This window comes from Gymnoscopelus braueri (genome assembly GCF_963280865.1).
Source record: "Gymnoscopelus braueri genome assembly, chromosome: 23".
NCBI classification, from domain to species: domain Eukaryota; kingdom Metazoa; phylum Chordata; class Actinopteri; order Myctophiformes; family Myctophidae; genus Gymnoscopelus; species Gymnoscopelus braueri.
Window position 1 is genome coordinate 11,220,892 of NC_137625.1, and position 15,590 is coordinate 11,236,481.

General features: G+C 41.7%; 1 protein-coding gene across 1 annotated transcript; it reads right to left on the minus strand.

Moving 5' to 3' along the window:
- Window positions 1-1,236: 1,236 nt before the first annotated feature.
- slc38a2 (solute carrier family 38 member 2) lies at window positions 1,237-15,324 on the minus strand. The gene is made up of 16 exons (XM_080420741.1): window positions 14,992-15,324; window positions 13,116-13,244; window positions 12,810-12,891; window positions 12,595-12,710; window positions 10,568-10,641; window positions 10,197-10,289; window positions 9,566-9,638; window positions 8,725-8,807; window positions 8,217-8,275; window positions 7,453-7,614; window positions 7,176-7,255; window positions 6,430-6,530; window positions 5,022-5,155; window positions 4,482-4,626; window positions 3,773-3,870; window positions 1,237-3,430 (listed from the first exon to the last, which is right to left on the minus strand). The coding sequence occupies exons 2-16, from the start codon at window positions 13,241-13,243 to the stop codon at window positions 3,311-3,313; spliced, it is 1,548 nt and encodes a 515-aa protein (XP_080276867.1). The 5' UTR covers window position 13,244; window positions 14,992-15,324; the 3' UTR covers window positions 1,237-3,310.
- Window positions 15,325-15,590: the final 266 nt, after the last annotated feature.

A 15,590-nucleotide genomic window follows, 5' to 3' on the forward strand; every position in this document is an offset into this window, starting at 1 on the left:
TTAGTGGATACGCATCACGATACATGGTTGACAAGATTATATGATCTTCGTTTATTATATACACCAACAACATTTTGGTATACATTCAATCATTTTTCAGAAACAAAACTCCAAACATCTGTATTGTGTGTCCGTCTGTCATATATGGAGGTCTCTGTATATCTATGCCCATGTATGGAGATCCCTGATGGCACCAATATGATGTCATACTACCAACGTCACAGGGTGCCTGCCAGTACTACGATATTGGGTACAACAGGTAACAGTGTTCCCAACGGACATCGTCCTAGTAATGTATAAATATTAATTATTGTATGTGATCATTGTAAATACCATTTATGTTACTGTGTGTGATTCTGTCGACTAAAATCTATTCTATACCGTTCATTTATACCCTTAAATGTATATCTGTTTAATATGTTTAATAAGATGTATGTCATTTCTCGAATTAATAGGTTGGCAAGCTAGTTAAGGAGGGTTTAACTTTACCCTCCACTAAATCCAAAACGGACCAATCATACAAATTGCCTTTCATTAGATGCATTTTGCGTTTTCCCCAGTAGGGGGCAGGCTTGTCAAAAGAAAGGACAAATAACCATCTTGAGCCATCAGTCCAGAGGAAGGCATTTAAGATCACACTGCATGGGGTACTGTATGTTACTGTAATGTTAAAATTGTATTTTTGAGTATTTGGAATATGTTTTATATAAACCAGACAAGAGTAAACACTTGCAAATTATTCTTTTTACAGTAAGAGCAAGAGTTTGTAAAAAATTCTGGACCCTTGTCCTGCTTGGGTGAATGTTATTGAAGTGTTAATATTACAGAATGTTGTATTTGGAATATGTTTTATATCAACAAGATCAGTGTAAACTGTTGCAAATTCACATTTCTACAGTAAGAGCTTTTGGCAGCCATTGCACTCGTAATAGTTAATTAATTGCAGTTGTTTTACAACTGATTACCCCTAATGCGTTCTCTTTGGGTATAATTAGATACATACTGAATGCATACTTTGTAGTACTTGGTTTCATTTGGATGTTTTTTTCGGGTTGTTAAATTCAAAACCTCAACTGAGTTCCCTCTGTGTTACATTTCTTCCCAAAGGACAGAAGCACCTGAGACTCAGTTGCGGTTGGGATTTGACCTGGTTCCCTTTCAAGGTACACTAGCACACTGGCACAATGCTGTGCTAAAATGTTGACACCATGACCCAAAAACCACCACCACAAGGGGTAAGATGTCAGAGATTATCTTTGACTTTAATTGGACAATAATTACAGGATATACATAGTGTTTCATTGAAACAAGAGTGTAACACTGGTGGGCAACGCCCTCTTTGCTCCTGAGGTCACGAGATGGCCGGTCACCCTCGAAGATGTGCGTTAGGTAACGTGGTGTTGTTGGTATAGTTGGTACAGGATATTACTTTCAGGGGCAGAAAAAGAAACAAGGCGTGTGTGTCTACACGGACTAACCACCGCTGGGTTGGTAGGTTCCACAATGAACATGGGCTTTCACAATATCAGCAAAGTGGGGCAACTTAGTCAATGGTATCAGAGACAAAAGCTTGAGGCTAAAATCAATGAACAGAATACACCATCTTCTTTTTGTTTACAGTTCCAATGCGTTAAATTGCAAAAACAAAACAAAAGTCACAAAAAAAGCGTATGTACACTTTAAACTCAATAGATATATACATATATATACATACAATATATAAATATAGTAAAATAGATTAAATTACATTGATTTCATGGTTTTCCATAAATAGTTGGACAATAACAGCTTGAATGATGTATTTAAGTTAGCGTTGGAAGCACTGTGAACCGCCACAAGTGACAGGCTCAGGGCATGACAAGGTGTCAAGCAGACAAAGTCCTTGTCCTCGTCAAGCTCTCAAGTTTTACTGGTGGTACATTTATAAAGCACAAATCTGCCCATCCATAGGAAAAACAAAACACTGAAAATGTGACACTGTCCAAAGCTTTGCGATGGAAGTCGTTTCATGTAACAATCGACAATGTATTTGGTTGTGTGCGGCCTTGCTGCCGGGGAGTAGCCTAGCCTACATTGTTTCGCAAGTTCAACAGATACATTATAACCACTGCATGTGGTCAAATTCCAAGTATTCTCCCATAAAGAAAACATTTTTACATATCCCCTACTGTATGTAAGGAAGTTGGACCTAGGGACGTAAAGACCCTCAGTCTCTAAAGCTTCATTTATAATCCATCGCACAACAGTGTCGCCATAACTTCAAGATCACCAGGTCTTTTTTGGCAAGAGTCATACTACGGAGAATAAATTAGGCTTAAGCAGTAGTGTTGTTGGCTGCACACACCTTCCAACAAGGTCTTCAGTAGATAAAGAGTAAATACAGTTTGAAGAGACTCCATTCTCATGAGTTATTCTGCAGCTCCCAGTGTTGGGTTTGAGAAGGCAGGTTTTTGTTGAATGACACTATGCAATTTTACATAAAGCTGAAACTATTTTAAGCAAGGTCACAAAGCCTTGGTACAAATACTGATAGGCATTCTAGTGGGCCTAATCCATGAAAATGACCATTTCTCTTATTTTTTTCACAAGTGTGCTGAACAGTAAGTGCTTTTCAATATACAAAGATATTTTACAAATACGTTTTTTGGCAAAACAACCAAAAGAATAACAGAATGTTGGAAGGAACTTAATTGCCCTTGAGTAGAATCTACTTTCAAGTCTATTGCCTCTAGTCAGTCTCTGTCAGGAGGTTCACATTTCTCGTACGGTCAGAATCTGTTGTCGCTGAGTTTTTTTTTGATGACAGCCAGCAGTCACAGTTGACACAAACACACACACCGTACCTTAATATAAGCTGCATTTAAATCGCTATGTCCAAGTCGTCCTTGTCTGAGGCACCTTCAATTGTTGTTTTTTGTTTGTTTGCTTTTAAACTTGTACCATAACTACAAAAAGCAACGTTGAGAGAAAAAAAAAACGTAACCGAAGTACAATAACAAAACAAAGAGTTAACCGTAAAAAGGAACAAATAAAATAAGCAAAACACCATCTTTGTGGTCTAAACAGCATACTGTACAAAGTTAGAATACATTCTCTCAGAATGGCATGGTCTATTGCTCAGGGTTGAAGCTGAGCATTGAGTGAGGGTTTGTTTTTTACTTGTTGTTCAATATTTATCCTTCTTTCCATGACGTCCTCTTCCTCTTTGTGGGGTGCAGTCTTTATAAGTCTTGGTTTTAGCAACTTAGCTATGCACTGCTGTTGCGGCTGCTCTCCCCCAGGCAGGCAACGGCGGTGGCACTGGTTTCTTTTAGTGTGCGTCTGCAGGGCTGCCGGAGCCTCCCGAGGAGGCGTTGTGTATCCAGTCCAGAATAATGAGGGTCATGCTGCCAATCATAACGAAGAAGCCGCAGATCAGGAAGATGGTGGCCTAGAGGGGAACAAAATAATAATAAGAATGAGAATAAGAATGACCAGCATCTTTAAGTGTTAACTGACACCATCGACATAACGTACGGTAGCCTGTTGAATAAGTCACCAAATGTCTGTTTTATTTATTAGTTTATGGTTTTATATACCGTATATATATTTTTTATTACAAATAGTCTTAAAATCAGAATACTGCAAATTCAGTTGCTTAAACATATGCGCCTACTGCCCGGTTTATATTTTGAAGTACGCCCGCAATGCTCGCCGCAAAGTACGGATTTTTGCCAAGTGGTGCGGTTGAACAACGACAAGTCTAACTTATAGAACCTTTCATTCTTCTTACCCCAATTTTCTGCACCGACTTCATGGGTTCCTTCTTGACCAGTTTGATGTAGAAAGCAGAGGGCAAGATAAAGATGAGCATGGCTGCAGCCGAGGCACCTAGATATGGAAATGACAGTTGTTTTAACGATGTTATTAGCATACTACAGCATGCAACATAATGCATTCTCCCTTCAATTTCCCTCTCACACACAAATTCCAGGACATTCACATGGCTCAGCTACACTTACACACAGGTACAGACAGACATATTGAGCTTTGTATATACTATCTTGTGTGTGTATATAAGGTGAATTTTCTTGAGAAGTTTTCTTGTTTGCATTGTATTGCAGTCATATGGATTCATCATTCATTAGTAGCCTTCTAGGCGATCTGTCAAATAACCTGGCCCAGTAGGTATTTGAAAGTAAGTCTGTACTGTTTTCTCATGCTCGAAACGTCACAATGGTGGTAATCTATTAAATAACTATGGGAGTATGATCCAGGCTGCAGACTCAGTTAATCTATTCTGGTATGTTCTTCCGTCCAGCACCTGGGATTTTATCTTAAAGATGTGTGTGCTTTTCTTTACACACACGCACGCGCACGTGCACGCACGCACGCACACACGCACACACACACACACACACACACACAGATACAAGTAAGACGCGCGAACGCGGGAAGCGAACGCAAAAAAATTTAAAAATAAATGCATTTTTTTTTCTCACCGATGAACCCAAATATGTCCCTGATGGTGGGGACGAAAATGACCAAACAGTTGGTTCCCGCCAGAAGGATAATAGTGATGGCGGTGTGACGGATCCAGCTGAACTCTTTAGAGGCACACAAGAGCGCATTGACAGAGGTACGAATCTGGAGAGGGAGAGAGAAATGGGTCAGGAGTCAAATCAACCTTGTATGCTTATCATTGTGCTACGGAATATATCGAAATATATCATATAATAATTAGACAAGTATGAACTAGAGCTGAACATGAAGTCCTAGACCACAAATTACCGATGTTTTGAACAATATTTTGTCAAAAGTGCTAAATCAATCATTTGTAAAACTTAGATTTGATTAAAGTATAAAAAAAAAGAAACAGACATTTCTAAAGCCAATCTACAAGCTCGCAAACGCATTGTGAGCTTGTAGATCTGCTGTTTTTGAATTGTCTTTAAAATGATTAAATCAAATAATGTCCGATATATTGTTCTGGCTCTAGTGTGAACGTGACATTATTTGTGACACGTCTCTTGGCCACTTACAGGGAACAGCACCACAGGGACAGTGAGTGTAACGGCGGTCAACACAGCCAGGCGCACGATCAGCAGGATCACGTCGGCCTTGGCCTTACCCCCATACTTGGAGTAAGTATGCAGCAGCTCGGGCTCAACGCGCACTACACAGGACAAGAAGAGAGACAGAGATAGACGTCACAAGCTGCCCTCTTAATTATAAAAACAAACCCTATGATTCTACAAGACATTGTTGTTGGTTTGGAATGCATGAATGAAACGGCCCTCATCAGAGCTACAGTAGATTAAACATGGATGAGTGTGTAGCATCGGGGAAAACGGCGTCACTCTATAGTGTCTATTCTGTCTAAACTCAATCAGCTAATCTGTCTAGATTATTTCCATCTGCCACTCTTGAATACTACATGCAACTACTATTTGACCCTGGCTGCAAAAGGTGGCGTTTTGCATCAGCTATCTTGGGTGTGTGTGTGTGTGTGTGTGAGTTTCTCACGAACACCAGGTTTTTTTGCCCACTTTGTCGACTGAGAACGTTTTTTTTCCTCACTATCTGACCTTGCATAACCTGTTTTCTGTTCCAGGAACACGTCTGCACACATACCACGATGTTCCTGCCACAACAAACACCCACTAAACACCCAGCTCACAGGCACACTGGCAGATGTTTTTTTTTCTCACAAGCCTTACATAACAGACCCCAAAATCCTGAAACATACGTCATACAGTCCCCAAAACATTTGAAAATACTACTGATATCCTCTATTTAATTTGGAACCCATCGTACTCCTGCAAACTTTGCTGTGCGTAATTGGGTCATTTCAAGGACAGTCGATGGCCCAATATGACCCGTGTGGGACTGGGAGTCAATGTACACTACACTACGTTTTTGATGACATCCTTCCTCAATTGTTGGCATTCGTCCAACACTCTAAACTAAAGCTACTTCAATAATGTATAGATACTGATAGTGGTTCACTGGTTCAATATTGTATATTCACTGGTTCTCAAAGTGGGGTCCTTGAGGGGGTTCCAGGTTTAAACACAGTTTAAACACTTAAAGCCCTATTACAGTTTTTGGCACACTGTGAGCTTATAGATCGTCTTTTTTCAAATAATGTTGTCAAACGTTGACAAATCTTCTCTTATAGGGGTCCCTGCCACAAAATAATTATTTGAGATGTTTGAGCAACACTGGTCAAGGATGCTTAATCATAAAGATATACTATGCATATTTTTTTTGACATCATTCAAAGTAATAATGTAATGTTGCATCAATCATCTACTGCTCCTGATAGTTAGGATGGGTTAAAATTCAGGGAACAAAATTTCATGTATGTGCAAAATGGACAGTGACAATTTCTCTTCTATTCCTTTTGATTTGAGCTGCAATTTTGTTCCAGTGCTTTGGAAGACTCACCGTTGAAGGTCAGGTATCCAAAGAGGGCTGCCAGCAGGTACATGATAAACATGGCCAGGAAGGACACGTTGGCTACACCCTGCATCTTTCTGCGGGAGCGACTGTAGAGGTGAGAAGGAAGGGAGGTTTAGACTCAACACATGTTGTTAATCTTTCCTGTTGTCTACCTACAAGGTTGCCTGTGACGTCCAACTATTGTTTAAAAAGCAAACACACACACCCAAACTTCTCAATGTCTGGGTGTGGGTGAGGGTGTGGGTCCATGTGCGTGTGTGTATGTGTGTGTGTGTGTGTGTGTGTGTGTGTGTGTGTGTGTATGTGTGTGTGTGTGTGTGTGTGTGTGTGTGTGGAGATTTTGAAAACATGACCAATGACAAAAAACTCCCATATCTGCTGGGCGAAGTACAACAATGTGCAAACACAGCAGCAAGATTCGTGAGTTGCTGTGATAGGAAAAGGATATCAAACGGAACACAACCACCCTAAAGACTAATCATTGGGTATATTCCGGCACTATAACTACACCCAGTGATCTTGGTACATAGAAATTGATCTATTGAAGATTCTGACTTTCAAATGTACATATTTTTTGTTTTGATTGTATTGCTGTATTGTTGTATTATGCTTTCTGCTTTGGCAATGTAAACGTATGTTTTCTCATGCCAATAAAGCCCTTTGAATTGTGTGTGTGTGTGTGTGTGTGTGTGTGTGTGTGTGTATACGCTAGACAGGAAAAAGACACTCACTCTTTAAGTTCCTCGTACATGGGCAGGATGGCAGGGTGGCAGACAAAGGCAAATGTCAGAATGGGCACCGCGTACACAGTCTGAAACAAAGCAACAACCACGGTATAAAATATCAGCCACAAAGTTGAAGGACTCATGTAACGTAATCAGTATTACAAAGAACAATGGATACATTTTCAAAGGCCTCAGAAAATGATATCACTGTATTACACATTGTAACACGTCTGTCACAGCAACATTTCTAACACAGGCTTGCACCTTGGGGGAACTTTGTTACCTGAGAGTTGTAGACAAAGTATTTGGGCGTGCAGGCGTCCTCGCTGTAGTCCACGGCCACGGTGGTGTTGAGTACGGACACGGTGGTATTTACTAGTGTTGCGTTGACGATCGCGTCGATGTCCTCAAAAGGGCAAGGGAGGTGGAATTTCTTGTAAATTACCTACACACGAAGGACAGGACATCGTTGCGTTAAATATAGCCACTGTTTTGTATTTTATCTAAGGAAAAACATTTCTACATATATCATCAGCAACCATGGCCCACATTCCCAAAAGTCACTCAAACTGTTATTTAATTCTTAAGCTTGATTTGTGTGTGGTTCATCACGTTGTGAGTTTGTAGTTTGGCTATTTTCACCAAACCCTCACTTTCATGAATCTACCAAACCCTCACTTTCATGAATCTACATATATGTGGCATTGTGGGCAAGGGCACAGTTCATTCCCTTCAGACAGAACAACGGCACAGACAAACAAGTGAGCTAATATGTCACTTCCTGTATCTCATGGGTCTTCATGTTAACAAAGAGGAAGGAAAACACAATGCTGTGTGTGTGTGTGTGTGTGTGTGTGTGTGTGTGTGTGTGTGTGTGTGTGTGTGTGTGTGTGTGTGTGTGTGTGTGTGTGTGTGTGTGTGTGTGTGTGTGTGTGTGTGTGTGTGTGTGTGTGTGTGTGTGTGTGTGTGTGTGTGTGTGCGTGCGTGTGCGCGCGCGTGTGTGTGTGTGTGTGTGTGTGTGTGTGTGTGTGGATGGGCTTTACTCACCACGATCACAAAGAATACCATGCAGAGGAGGGAGAACCCACTTGTGTAACCGAGGTATCCTGAAGGAGAGACAGACCATTTAAGCACTTACAGTCGTTAAAACAGCAGCACGCTGTGAGGGCAGCGCTGCATTTTCAAGGGAATTCTTCTATTGTTTTACTACCACCAAAGTGTTTTATTTTTATCGCTTACCACACACCGTGCGTTATTACCATTTACAGGTTTAGCACACACACACACACACACACACACACACACACACACACACACACACACACACACACACACACACACACACACACAAGTGTTGCGTCAGCTGCCTCGCCCCCAACACAAGTATTTACACAGGCATCCGCTTTGTGTAACTCCTGCAAGCACGTGGAAACACCACACACACACACACACACACACACACACACACACACACACACACACACACACACACACACACACACACACACACACACACACACACACACACACACACACACACAGAGCCATTGCTTACCTAGGTTCTTCAGTAGTGAGAGGGGCAGAATAATGATCACCGTCACCAACAGCACCAAATAGTCCCCATTAGTGTACCATTCTCTGTAACATAGACAGATAAAACAACATGTTAACCAGGTCAACCTACCATCCCTATTCATAATAGGCAAACATTCTGCGAAATTTGGTGAACATGGGCGGAAATAGCAGATCTAGCGGAGCTTGTAGCTTGTAGCACAAACCAATCGAAACGTGTCAGCTCTTGTTTACAAATGTCACTACATAATTTCCCCCAAGATTCCTCCCCTTTGTGTCCTTTCTATTATTTTATTTGTAATTAAATTCTGGCAGTTAGCTGGAAAGAACGTATCCATGAAAAAAAGATCTGCAGTGCATGCAACAACAAAAAAGCACTTAGGGGGGCGGTACTGTATGTAAGCTGGCAAAACTACATCAATGTTTCATGCCGGGAGTGAGGTCTTAGTGAGCTCATCCTGAGATCTGTCTCGATGCGGTACTTCCAGATGCTCGTTCTAAAAGGACCCTTTGAGCGAGCCGCTCAGAGTGCTGTCCCTCATAACCCCCCCCATCTCCTCCCTCCCTAGCCGACCGGAGGGACAAAGACACTGCTTCACCTTCCCCATGCTCGGCACTTGAAAACAACCGGCAGCCATTTTGCCGGGCACTTTTTTACTTCACCTCATCATGCACTCGACATTGACCAATAACTAAAAAACTAAACAGTAGGGGTCTTGTTCCTGGCTGAAGCTTAGTACTCGTGAACGCTGATGACAAATGCTGCTATTGATGAGGAATGGAGACAAACACACACACACACACACACGCGTGTAGTCACTTACCCGTTGGCTCCTGTGAAGTTTATGATGACGATAGGGAGCTCATATTTGACAATGTAGAGGTAGCTTGACATGGCTGCAAAACGAGAAACAATGGCCACGGTTAGTTCGTTTAATTCATGAGACCATGTGGCATGGCATCTCTATTTTGGGCATGTCATTAAAGGCAAATCAAAAATGTTCAAACTCTACAAGCTCACAACGCATTACAATGAAAATAGTTATGGTTAATGGTTAAATCTATAGAACATATTAAAGGGGAAAAACACTGTTCTGAGGCGGTGGAACACGGCAATAGTAAGGGCTAATATATTTGGCAATATAAGGCAAGTTGCTCCAAGGGAAATTCTTGACACAACCATGTGGTATGACTCAGGCATTTATGGGAAGCCACGTTCCCCAAACACACACTGTTTTCCAGCTTTGACATCACTGGCTGGGATCTCTGGCATTCCCCTCCCCCCCGACCCATTTTAGACAGACATAAATTCTCATGTGTGCCGGGAATATCCCTTCGCATAAACATAGGGACCTTAAATATAAATAAGCAACTCTGTTATCATACCAAAAATAGAGAAGCACATTGTGGAGGATAACAAGAAACGGGGGTCAATGAAATGTTGATTGTTCTCACCTCCAATATTCTGCATGGTGATGGAGATGGAGGCGGCTAGTTTCCCTGCCATGCCGAAGGCTTTGTAACCCAGCTGCTCGTAGACCAGTGACTCTGTGAGTGCCCAAGAGACAGAAAGAAAACGTAAAAATGCATTCATCCTTAATTCAACTCTTGAGAGTGCACACATGGAAACACAGAGGATTCTTACTGTGTATGTTTGAATAATCAAGTATAAACACAACAATGTACTACTGATTGTAATAGATTATTAAGACACATTTGACACACACACACACACACACACACACACACACACACACACACACACACACACACACACACACACACACACACACACACACACACACACACACTGAAAGACTGCTCACCTCCTTCACTAGCTGTCTTTAGCAGCAAGTGCACTGAATATAGAGAGAAGATGGCCACAGCAACCAGGAGAATCCTGTAAGGAAATAATAATAACACTAGGATTTAGGGTGACATTCGACAAATGAGGAAGGAAGGAATTACCACATGAACCCACAATACTTTGCATAAGGAAGTTTGTGCTGATCAATATAGAAGCAGTACAGCAACCCTTATTTAACAGCAGCGTCAACACTTCCACTCAAGGGCTATCCTATACCGTTCTATCCATCAATACACCGGAGACCTATTACCCAATGACTTACAAGGCCAATTCAATAACAAATGTATTGTCCCAACCACTGTAAACAAACACAATGAAAACAGACCACACCCAAGGTCAGCTAGTCCTTCGGTTTCAATTTTCTGTATATATACTTGTTGGTGTATTACCTTTCACATCAAAGTACAGGACATATGTGAAGCACATAATGCTACTATATATGAGATTTTATTAAATAATGTGTGCTAAAAACTGCAATGTATTATAATTTGTTCTTATGTAACACACAGACGGCCAGTGTAGATGACCTTCACAGTCTTTCATCAGCGACACATCACCGTCAGCTGATCAGCAATAAATAAACCCTGTGCTTCACAGTTATGACACAAACTGCATCGGTAAACGTTAACAGGACAAAGGACACCCCCACCCCCACCCCCCCCCTCCTCTCCATTTTCCTGGGAATGAGCACAACCAGTTCTGTCTGTCCATACATCATAAGTACTGAATGAAAACTAATCTCCCAGAAATGTGAACCTCGGGCAAAATAACACAGACGCACTGCACCTCCAAGGAATTTGCAGTAGCATGCGCGCCGGCAGGCACAATGCAAGGGGTCCAACACGGGGCCACTGGAAAATCACGGCACGTGAAAGTCGAGGGAAAGCTTTGTTGGCCATGCCCACCTAGCCGCGATCTAACCCGCCCCCGACTTGCGATATAATCATTTTGTATCTTATCGCCTCAGGTGCAGTGACCGAGCAAATACACTCAGGGCGACCTTAAAAGAAAAGTCAATTTGTTCTGTGTGAAGCAGATTGTTAGCGGACATAATATCTGCCTGAGCTACTGTGTTTGTTTAACTTTTCTTTGAGAACTTACGTATGGAATACCAGCTGAGGTACAGAAGCCCCTAATCTCCTGCCCCACATTTGAAATGTTCCCAAAGTCAATGGTCTCACCGTGGAACTTTTCCATGACCCGGCAGGCCCCTCCCAAACCTTGGTGAGAGGGAGCCCTAATTAGAGCCGATGACTGACAAATGGCCCGCCGTTGGCCCCATTCATGATATCATGTGCGAGGCATGACTGTACGCCTCGGGGGAGTTTATCTAACTCTGGCCCAAATGCAGTGGGATTACGGCCTCTAAGCGGCTTCCCCCTCTCGGTGGTGCTTTGTGCATGGCTTGGCGTATGGGTGAACCCCCTGGCCACATGTCTATCAAACAAGCCCACACCCAACCACACACTGCTCACATTACCTCTCCTGTTGTTTGTAAACACTATATCGAGTGTAGTCAAGTCAAGAACTAAAAAAAAAAAAACGAAAATGTTTCTGGGCACTAACTGGTGCCCACCCCATGCAGGTAATCAGGTAAGGTCTTAAGAGGGAGTAAGCTGATTGCGGGTCAGTGCGTAGAGTAAGGTAGTAAGACCTCAGTGACACTACTATGCACTTCACTATAGTGTAAAAATGCATGTGGTGTCCAACAGGGGGCGCTCTGTAGAAAAAACCCTGCAACCGCATCATTTACACCAGGGGGTGGATTTGATCATCTCACTGGCAATAAAAACCCATTTCAGTTAGTATCTCTACTTTAGCGCAATTATGGATTCAAGTTTCTACTATCTGGCCACGTCAGTGTCCTGTTTGTCGAGGCAATTCCTCTTGCTTGTCGATAGTGTGTAATACTTGAAATCATTCACTAAAACTAATGTCTCTTAATTTTTGTTTAACAATGTGTTTATTATTTAAAGAAGTACTCACACAAAGAGTGCAATGCCAGTGTTGGCCATGGCATAGGACAGACCCAGAATGCCACTGCCCATGATTGCATTGCCAAGGTTGAAGACTGACATCCCAAAGGATGCAGTACCCTGGTGCTGTAGAAGAAAATGACATTAACAATCAGTAAAGTATTATGGTTTTATAAATGTTGTTTACAAATGTAAAAACATTAGCGAGAATGACAGTGCACTTACATATTCAGTCTCATACTTCTTCTTGCCAAGGTTGTGCTCCGGAAGGAAGTTCTGATTCTCAGCATCGATATCAGGGTATTGGCTATAACACACACACGCACACACACACACACACACACACACACACACACACACACACACACACACACACACACACACACACACACACACACACACACACACACACACACACACACACACACGGACAGCATAAACACAACAGATTTAGCATTTTTCTCAGTGAGGTGTGTCACATAATGTGGGATTGTTTGATTTTATATTTTTGGGCACAGGAACCAGGCTCACCTGCTCAGTGGGACCTTTTTAGGGCAGTCTTGGTAACTGTACTCATTGCTATTTGAGCTGCAGCTGCTGTCTTCATCCGGAGTGATATTGAACCGACTCATCTCTGTCTTGATAGTAGGCTGTTTCATGCTGTATACAACACATGAAAAAAGGGAAGTAAATAATAATGCAGTCAGTTCATCTGGGGGTGCATTGTGCCATCGTTTTAGACCAGTGGTTCTCAAAGTGGATTTCAGGGACTCTCTGCGTTCCTTTCGGGGGCTCTAAATTGACCCTTACAAGTATGTAACTCTGACAGTATAGGCTACAAAGTAGTATACTTTGTAAATAATAACAATAATAACACAAAGTGGACTCTCTGTGCTCCTTTAGGGGGGGTCTAAATTGACCCTTACAAGTATGTAACTCAGTATACAAATGGAACCAAATGGACCCCTCTGTCAGAGTTAAGGGGAGACCTTGAAATGTAAAAGTTTGAGAACCATTGTTTTAAACTGTATTTCTAGCCCTGCGTCATGCTCCCATATGCAGACACAGCCCTTTATATCCAGCAGCTGAGTCCTTTAGAATAATCAATATTGTACAGAGCAGAGCCGCAGCCCACCTCATAAATCTGACACCACGTGACCGCGTTTTGGAAGGAGGGGGGGGGGTGGGCTCATCGGCGGAGAGGCAGTGGAAAAATACCAGACCGGCATCCGCGTCTAGCGCGCATCACACAGCGTGCATGACACAAAAAAAAAACCGCATTGGATCCCATTGACTTTGCGCTAAAATAATCTGAGACGATTTTAAAGTCTTGCAAATAATAATAATAATAATGATAATAATAATACATCACACTTATTTAGCGATTTTCTTAGTACCCAAAGTTGCTTTACAAAACAAATCAAAATAAACCAACATCATTAGGAGAGAAATACTGTAGTTAAAAGGCAAAACATTTAGCAAAAAGAAAAACATTAAGCTAAGACTTCCATTTCAGTGTCTATAAGTGTAGGCCAATTTGTTTATTTTTTTTTAAACATAGGCCTAATATTGACGCCCTCACAGGGCGTGAACTATCTCAAAATGTCAATAAATGCGTGTTTATTAGTTTTTGTTTTCTTTTTGTTTTCTTTTCCTCTAGGCCTACTGGCTGTCATCAAAGGGATATTCACCTAAGATTGGTTTAATGACATTATTTCCACGGCTGGTTCCGATGGAAACAATGGCACGTGTTCCTCTATTATTATGGGCATGGCTCTGGGTTTTCCGCAGAGCGGCTGGTCTCAGATCTCAGCGTGTATGGTTCTAGCATCCATAATAATAATACTTAATATTTACACCTACATCGATATTTACACACAAGATGATATACATACATGATTATATTGGTTATGAAGCTACTCTTTTCTTTTCTTTTCTTTTTTTGCCAGATGGAAGCCCTGAGGAATATAGGCACACTGCAGCATCAGTGTCATGTAGACCAATTATTTATTTATTTAGTTGAACAAGCATCTGATCAAAGGGGCTCTAAAAGCCTCTAATATCAATTAAATGTGATTAGTGAAGAACATGATATTAGGCTACCTCTTTTAAAGAAAACACAGGCTACACCATCCATGTCTATTCAAAAAGTGCCAAAGATAGCCTGCCCAATTTGCATAGAACATGTTTCTGCCGGGGCCTGCCTGGTATGATGTGAAATGACATAGTGAGGTTATGTAAGGTAATATTTTAACCAGGCGTCAAGCAAAATGAAATGATGCATTTAGACCGTGAATTATTTATAAGACATGCTGCCAGGAAAAATAGAAGATGTTTCCTAATATTATATCCGGTCTCATTGTTGACAGTGTGATGAATCTGATGAGATGCCGGTATAAACACTTACCTTTGATGAAATGGGAGGGTCTGTAGGTATAAAGTCCTTGTGATCAAAACGCCAGATGGTCGATGTTGATGGCAGACAAAACTCTCACAAAAATGATTCCAAAAAGCTTTTGACTCTAGAGGATCGTATATATTTACAAAATAACAACGACCCCAAAAAAAATCTATTTATTTCAATAGATCAACCGCTTCTTCAAAGTAGGTTATATTTATAACACAAAGCAATAGACTTGTTGTTAATTGTTACACAACAAACGCACAGGAATGATGGGTCTTCGTTAAAACCGTTAAAATTCCCCCATACAGAGATGCTGTGATGCCGCGCGCTGATGAACCCTTCCTGTTACTCTGAGACAGGAAGGGCTGGACGCAACTCTTTATACCCCGTCACCCCGTGACGCGCTGCTTCGTTGCATCAGCCCCGGCCAGGCAGGGGGTGTGTCCTGCTAGTGACGTGAGTTTGTATACAAACATACCACGCACACACACACATACACACACACGCGCGCGCGCACACACATACGCCCTCTCGACTTGAAGTGACCTATGTTAGCTAGCTATGAGTCCTAAAGTCTTCCACATTTAATACATCTAAATCAG